This window comes from Mus caroli, unplaced genomic scaffold (assembly GCF_978045245.1).
Source record: "Mus caroli unplaced genomic scaffold, Mus_caroli_1 scaffold_1, whole genome shotgun sequence".
Taxonomy (NCBI): domain Eukaryota; kingdom Metazoa; phylum Chordata; class Mammalia; order Rodentia; family Muridae; genus Mus; species Mus caroli.
In genome coordinates this window covers 118,020,821-118,030,318 of record NW_028227256.1, presented here as the reverse complement: position 1 = coordinate 118,030,318, position 9,498 = coordinate 118,020,821, and the positions used below count along the sequence as shown (strand labels likewise).

General features: G+C 46.3%; 1 protein-coding gene across 4 annotated transcripts in view; it reads right to left on the bottom strand.

Annotated features, from left to right (window-relative positions):
- Window positions 1-2,718: 2,718 nt before the first annotated feature.
- Ccdc93 (CCC complex scaffolding subunit CCDC93) overlaps window positions 2,719-9,498 on the bottom strand; it is a 72,830-nt gene continuing 66,050 nt past the window's right edge. For all 4 annotated transcript variants that reach the window (XM_029477817.2, XM_029477818.2, XM_021163351.2 and 1 more), the window contains one exon: window positions 2,719-7,902. In XM_029477817.2, the coding sequence (XP_029333677.1) occupies window positions 7,849-7,902 (54 nt within the window). In that variant the 3' untranslated portion in view covers window positions 2,719-7,848. The remainder of the gene's footprint in view (window positions 7,903-9,498) is intronic.

The window sequence follows — 9,498 nt, the reverse complement described above, 5'->3', positions numbered from 1 at the left end:
GTGTTCAGTAATTCATATTGACTGGATCAGACTCTCAAAGAGGTTTGGTGGTCTAGTGTTGAAATGTCTTCATGTTTTTTCTGTTTTGTTTTTGTTGTTATTTTTTGCAGATAGGGTCTCCTCTGTAGCCCTGGCTGGGCTGGGACTTATCATGTAGACCAGGCTGGCCTCTAACTAACAGATTCATCTGCCTCTGCCTCCCCAGTGCTGGGATTAAAGGCACGCGACACCACTGCCCGGTTTAAATAATAGTTTAGCAGTAGTTGTAATTCCTCTCCTGGGGTTAATGTAGATTGTCAGCTTGATAGGATTCAGAATCACCATGGAAACACACCTCGAGGAATTTAACTGAGGGTGTTTCTAGATTAGTTTAACTGAGGTGGGGAAACCCATCCTGAGTATGGATGGCATCATCTCATGGGCTAAGGCCCCTCTTTCTATGCTTCCTGGCAGTGGGTTCAGTATGATCAGACACTTCTAAAGTTCCTACTGCCTTCCTGCTCACCATAATAGACTGAAATCCTTGGAGCTGTGAGACAAAATCAACCCTTCCTTCCCAAAGTTGCTTTTGTCAGATGTTTAATCACAGCCTCAAGAAAAACAATGAATGCACTGCAGTTGGAGGAAGCAGAGTTCAGCTTCCACTTGGTAATTCAGCTTATACTTGGTAGCGTGCTTTTCTGAGGGAAGTCAGGGCAGAAACCACAGAGGAACATAGCTTACTGCTTCCTCTTTGGCTTATGTTCAGCTAGCTTTATATACAGATCAGAGACACTGGCCTAGGGATGGTGCTACCCATAGTTGGCCAGGCCCTCCCAGGTCAATAGCCTCAGGCCAATCTGAGACAATTCTCTATCTGAAGCTTCCTCTTTCCAGGTGACTCTATGTTTGTGTCAAGTTGGACAATAAAATCTAACAAGAGGAGCAGGCAAGGAAGAGGGTTGGGAGAGACAACACACAGAAAGTTCCAGGTGAAATAGGCACAGCTGCTAGAGGATGCTCATTGCTTAGAGGTACTATTCCTATCTTCTGTAGCAGGGAGGCTATAATGTGATTCTCATGAGGTACAGACAACCCTAGAGCAGCTTCAGTTCATTTCCCTGTTACATAGATGAAAGAACAGAATCAGCCTCCCCAATTCCCTTGAAGTTCTTCCACCAATGAGGCCAACCCTTCAGAGTGGCTAATACAGGCAGCTGGCTTCATTTGCTTGGGTCCCGGGGCCTGGGCTACTATGAAAGGTTGACTTCAGAGGCCCAGCTGCCTGTATTAGTTAGGGCTTTCTAGAGTAACAACATTTACAGAATAAATCTCTTCATATATATGTGTGTGTGTGTATATATACATATACATGTACAAGTATATGTATATGTAAAGGGGATTAGAATAAACTGCAGGCTATAGTCCAGCTAAACCAACAATGGCTGCCTATGAATGGAAAGTTCAAGAATCCAGTAGTTGTTCAGCCCATGAGGTTCTATGTTTCATCTGATCTTTAGTATATATAATGGGAGTCCCACAGAGGTAGGTTCTAATGCCAGGAAAGGACTTGCTAGTGAGAGCAAGCAGACAAGGACAGGGAACAAAAAGTAGGGGGAGGGGAGAGATCTTTTTTCTTACATGTCAACTCTAGAAGGTGAGGCCCAAATTAATGATGAGTTTTTCTATCTCAAAAGATCTGGATAGGGCTTATTTCCCCACCTCAAAGATCTAGATTAGAAGTGGGACTTTCCACCTCAAGTGATTTATCTCTCAAGTGTGCCCGGGTCAGATGTGGTCAAATTAACATTTAAGAATACCCACCACAGCGCTGAGCGGGCTTTCAGATATGGCACGTGATTTCCTACAGCTTGTCGCCCTTTGAGCAGCATGCCTTCCCAAACTATATCAGCAAAGGCATCTCCAATGTGCTGCGCTACACTTGAGAGAGCATCCTGTGCTTGGTGCCACCGTTTGTAGTGTTCTACCTGATCTACACATGGGGCAACCAGGAGTTTGAGCAGTCCAAAAGGAAGAATCCAGCCATGTACAATAATGACAAGTAGACGGCCTGCACCTGGATGACAGTCCCCTGCCTCTGAAAGAGCCTTCTCTGGGAGAGGAGTCCACACTGTAGTCTTGAAGACAATAAATTACTTATAGACCCCCCTCTCCCCCCTAAAAAAAAGAATCCCACCACAACTTCTAACTCCAGAGCTTTGAGTTTGTTAAGAAAACAGATTAGCCGGGTGTGGTGGCATATGCCTTTAATCCTGGCACTCTGGAGACAGAGGCAGATGGATCTTTGAGTTGCAGCCAGTATGATCTATAGAGTGAGTTCCAGGCAACCAGGGCTACACAGATAAACCCTGTCACAGAAAAACCCACCATCTCCAAAGAAAATAAGCCCATCCCCCAAAAGGGGGAAAACCAGGTTGATGGAAGGGGTGTGTGTGCTAGGGATGTAGTTCAATTGTTAGGCTGTTTGCCTATCATGCAGAAGCCCTGGGTTAAATTCTAGTTCTGTATAAACTGGGTGTGGTGACACACACCCATAATCCCAGCACTGGGGAAGGTCAAACTCACCCCTTGCTATGCAGAGTTTGAGGCCAGCCTGGGACAGGAGACCCTGATTCACTACCATGTATTCCAAACCCCCCCCCCCCAATAAAAAAAAGAAAGAAAAGAGACCAGTGGAAGTGAAATTTTCTCCCATGATTATTCTTAAATGAAACCAAATTAAACTTCAAAAACTATTTATTTGAGTAGATAATGCATGTACACGGTACAAAATTCCAGAGTACAAAAGGCAAACGGTGAAAAGTCATTTCCACCCTCTTCTAGGCGGCAACTGAGGCTGCCAGGCTGCTGTGTCACTTCTCAGAGACAGTCTGGGAACAGGCAAGCAGACGTATCACAAGCATATGTGTGAGTATATGCACACACACATATGCATCCACACATTTACATGTATTTATCTCTATTCCAAACACTAGCACTTCATGCATGTTCATGCATGTTTTCTTCCCCCACTTAACCATGTGGCTCCAAGATCCCTTGAACGTTCCTTGGCAATACACAGAGCAGGTCTATTCTTTTAAGTGTCTGCAAAATGCCCCATTGTAGATATGGGCCATGATATTTTTCACCTCTGTTCTGAATTAATGGTAGTTTCTAACCTTTTGTTATTACAAACGTTATTTTAATAAAAGTTTCTGTACATAAGAAAAGTTCCTACATGTGGCACTGCTGGTTGAAAAGGCGGTACATTGGATTCGTGATGCTATTCAATTGTCCTCCAAGGTGGCTATAAACTTAGAGCTCTGCCATTTACTGCATGGCGTGTTGCTCTACAGCAACACCCGTTTTCTTCCATCATGCAGCTAAGATCCGTCCACCACATCTGAAGGACGAACACACTAATGATCCTATTCGACATTAATGTGCCTTCCCTGCCGCAATACTACACATCTCCAAAAGGTGACCTTGTAGTTAAAGCCGGGAAACTCCTTTTCCATTCCATCCTTCAAGGTTAGTGACTAATGGACTTAAGAGGGCTTCTCTAGTGCTGCTGACTAGAACTGGCAGCCTGTTTAAACCTGAGCATAGGTTAGATTAGATCTATATTTTGCTACTATAGGATGCAAAGATAACAGTTTGGGGAGCCAACTTAACCAAGTGGAATGTTCTGACCATCTGATGAACCACAGTGAGGTGGGTAGGGTCCTTGCGTCCGCTGCCTTTACACATTCCAAAGAAAAGAGATGTAGACCTTGTGAAGGGTCAGGAACCTTAAGCAGTGACATGTGTCATTAAGACAGACCACAGGAATGTGACAAGTGGACTGTGATATGACCAGGAGGCCAGTGTGATGACATCATCCAAAACCGTGGAGAGGCCAGGCACATGAGGAGAGTATCAATGGAGGGCGAGCGTGGCCGTCGGGGAACTCGATACAGGCTGATGATGATACAGAAGCTGCGACTCCCCATGGTGTCAAACACACTGCCAATGAGGCACTAAAGCCCTGCTCATGACCTTATACATAGTTATTCTGAGAAGGAAAACATGCATTATTTTTTTGTATATGCATGTTCCTTTATGTGTATGGGGATGTGTGTGCATGTATATGTATGTGCCTGTGCATATGAAGGTCAGGGGTCAACTCAGATGCCATCTATATTGCTCGCCACCTAATGTTATGAGACAGGTTTTCTCACTGAATTGAAGCTTACTAACTCAGCTAGCCTGGCTGGTTAGTGAGCCCCAGGGGTCCTTTTGTCTCTTCCTCTCACGGGTTGGGAATACAAGAGCACACTGCTATGTGTGGCTTTGATTCTGGGGACCCTAACTCAGGTTCTCCTGCTTTACCGACTGGGACATCTCCCCCGCCCTCCATTACGTTTTACATATCATCTTGGCCCAGTGCCACCTGCTGCTAGAAGGAAGAGCATGGAAAACTCTAAGATGCATCTCAGAAGGCATTGACTCTTCCTCTAGCCACCCTCAGCTGCAACAGACAATACCACCCATGTTACTGGGCTCTTCATTATACTGCTCTGTATTAAGGTCTTCTTTGTCTTAGTGACCAACCCTGGCAATGAACACATCATAAAACACTTCCTTATAGTACTTCTCAGAGCATAATTCAGTTCAACTGCCTGAACCTTCACAAGCCAAAGTTCCTGTAGGAAGTTATTCTAGGATGCCCAGCTCCTTTAAACTGACCATCCATCACCTTGGGAGCAGGCAAGACAGAACCATGGAGGAGGCAGAAGGGATGCATTATAGGGGTTGCAGGTCAGGCTGGGTGTCTCTCAGATACCCCTTCAGGTAGTGACTACAATATTCAAGATAGAAAAGACAGGAGTCTGCCAAAGTAACAAAGGATAGGATTGGCACCTTGGGAGGTAGTAAGAGAGCTGTGGGAAGGCCTGCCCCGTGCTTTGTTCAAGGTCCTGAGGGGTCCCCCAGAAACAGTCTGGAGAAGGAAAGCCTTTCCTGGAGACCAATGCTGGCTTGGTTCCACCATAAGCCTGTGTCTCCACTGTTCTTGAATCAAGTGCTACAACCCAGACCCCGATCCAGAAGATCAGACTAACAGGAGCTCATTTTCAGCACCTTTGGATGCAGGTAGGCAGATACTCTATAGTGCTCGCCACTGCCCCTGTGGTGCTGGCTGACTACCCACTGAACATCCTCCCAGGCCTTCCACCATCACCTCAGTCTCACCCTGCTCACAGCTGCTCTGAGCTTGGTCTCAACCAGAGCATCCTCAGGAACTTCATGAAAAGCATGTGGGAGGGAAGGGCGCTCCTGACCTAGAGGCTGGTCCTAAGAATGCATGGCACTGGGAGCCAGCCCTGTGAACAAGCTCCCTGCTCTGTTTCTGGCTTCTCTTAAAGTACACACTGACAAACAAACCAACCAACCAACCAAAAAAGACTCACCTACAGATGTTTCCCCACCATCTTACAATTCTGGTAAAAGCCAGTAGGCTCCAAATACAATGCTATACTATGTCTGGGTACAGCTATGTCTGGGTACAGAAGATACTACCCTGAGAGGCCCTTCCCTTCCACCAGCCTCCAGGTCGATTCTGAACTGACCAGGGATCTCAGGGAATCTCCTCAGCCAATAATAACGTCAGACTGAGCAGCCCACTTCATGCTGGAATTACTCACGAAAGTGTTGTCTATCTGTTTTAGGATGTCTGATGCAAATGTAGGGTTCTCAGGTTTAATTCAAAGAATAACACAGTCTACCCACAAAGCTCTAAACAATACAGGTCGGCCACTGTTCATTGTTGCTTACCAGAACCAGATAGTAAGACATTACTGCTTTAGGTAACACATACTTTGAATGCAGGAGAGAGAAATCAGGTAGATCTGAGCTCGAAGCCTCTCCTCTGTTGGCTAGCTTTCCCAGTGTCAGATGTTGCTGCACAGACGCTGGGGTAACAGTGTCAGCAACAGTCTTACCCAGCTATGGACTTGCAGGCTGTAATACCAATCTGCCAGGCAAGATGAGAGCATTGGAGTCATAGAGGCATAGGTCAGCCACCTTATTCTGTTTAGATCTCTTACCTGCTCCTCAGGAGGGCGGTTGTGCCTGGTACAGAAGAGCAGGAACCTCTCATCATCTCTATTAAGCCTTGTGGATTAAGGAATGGGACAAAGTATCCACCAATCTCTCTCTACCAAGAGTTACCAACCCAATCTCTCTCTATCAGGAGTGACCACCCTTATGCTTTTACAACATGACCCTGCCACCTACAAAGTTTATGGAGTACACAGTGTAATGGAGTTTTATGAGAAGAGATGGAAAATAATCTGTGTTCTAAATTACTTTACAATTTCATGTTGGGCCACATTCACATTTATCCTTGGTTACAGGCAGCCTGTAGTTGATCATGCCTACAACCACACCAAAAGAAATTCTAGCCTGATCCTCCTGCCTCTATCACAAGTGTGTGCTACCATGTCTATTTATGTGATGTTAGGGATGGAACCTAGGCAAGGACCCTACCCACTGAGCCCAGCACCTCTTCTTTCCTATCAGTATGCATGCCTCATGCCTCTTAATCATACATTAGGAAACTAAAGTTGAGAAGCACTTCTTCTGTGACTGCACAATGCCCCCACCTGCTTCTGCTTAATGGTCCCAACCTGCTGTTCATGTGTATGCTAAGTTTATACAGAAGGGAGCACAAATCTCACACTGGGGTTTACCTAGCATGACCCAGTTGCTAGGTTCCTGATACCTGGAGATCTGGGGGTGCTCTGTGATTGCTTTGGTCTGCTCATGTCCAGAGGCTAAAGCCAACCCTTTAGGGGTTATTAGAGGCCCTCCTTCCCATCTCAGCTAATATCCTACTCCTTTTGGCTCTGGCCCAAGTGCTGTTCACTCCGTGGAGTCTTCCTGCCCCTGTTACTACCATCTTTTCCTCCATGCACAGCACCCAAAGTCTTTTCCCTTGTCTGACCTGATAGTACTCAACAGTCTATACATCTTATCTTCACTGAAACCCTGACAGTGCAAGAACATGGGATATGCTTCCAGCACCCTCACAGCTATGCTTGACCACATGCAGCCTGAGGGCAGGCACACACCTACAGCCACACCAGAGCAGATGCCTGAGAAGCATGGCTCCAGATCAGGGGTTCCTGTTTCCAAAGGCCATCACGGGCACTTGGTATCAGTCTTCACAACACAAATGGGTAGACTCTAGTCAACCTGAACCTCGCCTGCTTCTGTCTTTACATCTCTTGGCTAATTGCTCTGCACCCCAACCCAGCCTAGAGTCCTTACGTACTGTGACAAGCCAGAACAAAAGGCACAATGGTAGGTGAATGGGCTGGCTGCTCATCCAGCAGCCATTTGAAACATTTCAGGGGACAAGCTTTGGGGGAGGGGAGCAAGAGGGTTGTTCTCTGGGCCTCTGCCAGACACCAGAAGGGCAGGGGCCATGTTCAGTTACATTTATCTCAGGGCTTATTTCTTAGCAGTTGCTCAATACTTGCTGAACATAATGCTCTTTATTCTCAGGGCCTGCACATATCTGGTACCTTCATAAATGCAGTGTCACTGAAGAAATGGAAGTTGATTGGTCAGAGTGAGTGGGCACTGCCTATGGGGCTCTGAGTGTCATCCGCACTGCCCACAGTTCTTCATAGGGCTCTGAGTCCATCAGCCGCAGCCAGGAGAGACGAAATGAAACAAGTAGGAGAAAGAAAACATCCGTCTAGAGAACTGAAATGAATTTTCCTGGGTCTCTCTGCCATCACGGGCAGAACCATGTCAAGATCCTGTAGTCTATACATGTCATTAAAAAAATATCAGGGACATCCAGAAATGGAGATGGAGTTTTCAGGAGGCCTTGGCTTTGATCTTAGATAGTAATAGCTCATTCTTTCGGCCCTCCTAGAAAAGCAGAGTAAGAGAGAAGCAAAGATGGTTAGTCACTGGTACTCATGTGGGGGTCTCTGAAGGGGCCCAGCCTTTCCCCAGTCTTGCTAACTGCTTTTTTGTTGTGGTTGGTTTGTTTTGGCTTTTTGATTTTTTTTTTTGAGACTTGAGACAGAGTTTTAGATGACACATTGAGAGGTTCTAAGAGCGAAGATGACAAGTAGTCTCAGTCTTAAGAAGGCGCAATGAGAAGTGTTTATGAAGGGTACTCCTTTCTCCAATAGTGAGTTATTTGAGCTCCGTGACTAAGCTTGTTGAGGGCTATCATTGAGGAATGTCACCGGCCTCATTCCCTGCCAATGGTGCCCAGCGCCCTGAAATACCAGTTACCTTTCTGAATTCCATTCCTGTGGCAAACTCTAGAGCTGACAGCTCACAATGCGTCTGTTAGCAAACCCTCAACAGCCCCAGGCCTTTCCCAGAGCATCTTAATGTCTCTAACCAAAAGACAGCTGAGGCAGGGGAGGTGGCTCAGCGGGTAAAGGTGCCTGCTGAGCAAGTATGCGGACCTGAGTTTGAATCCCCATCACCCACATAAAAAGCTTGGCACGATTCTGCATAGGCCTGTAACCCTGATGCTATGAGACAGAGGCAGAAAGGTTGGTGGGACTTTCTGGCTGTCAGCCTAAACCCAGTGTGATCTTGTCTCAAGAGAATATAGCTGATGGATGACAGAGCAGACACCAGTATTCTCCTCTGGTCTCTGCAAAGACACTCATGGGCATGCACTTACACACATGTGTATATTACATATGGACTCCACATCAGTTGCTGGGCTCTCCCCGTGCCTCAGGGCCTTGGTTGCTCCCTGATGTGTTCTTGCTCCCCCCATAGCAGAGACTGGCTCAGCCTGTGGAGCCTGCTCTGATAACAACATCTGCCTCTGTCTCCCTACACATAAGTTTGAAACTATTAATTTTTTTTTAATTTCCTGTTCACTAGGTCTTCTGTTCATTTGTTCTCATCTGTCTCCTTCACCACAGTGAAGCTCCTTGAGGACAGAGACCGGGTCTGTTTTCCAACCTGGTTTATGCCACAGGCAGTCAGAGCTGGGAGAACATTTGAAAAGATGAGATTTGCTGCCATGCCTGTAGGCATGCATATAGCTGCCAAATGTTAGATCACAAAACAGAGGGCAGAGCAGCCAGAGAAGGTGGAAGACAGCATAATCTTCAAAAATAAATCAGAACAAAACCGTTGGCATGGGACATTCTCTTTTTATTTGTTTGTGTGTGTGGTGTGTGTGTGTGTGTGCTCATGCACACATATGCATGTGTGCCTATGGAGGGCAGAAGTCAGGCTTAGCTGCTGTTCTTCAGGCATGGTCTACCTTGCTTCTTTTTAAAATTGTATTTCTATTTATTTACTTTGTGTGTACATATATGCCTGCCACAGAGGTCAGAGGGGAACTTGTGGGGCTTGGGTCTCCCTTTCTACCATGTGGGTACTGGGTATTGGACCCAGTCATCAAGCTTGGTAGAAAGCACCTTTACTCGCTTGCTAAGCCATCTTGCTCATGCTGTAGTAGGCTGGGTGGGTTGGCCAAGAAGC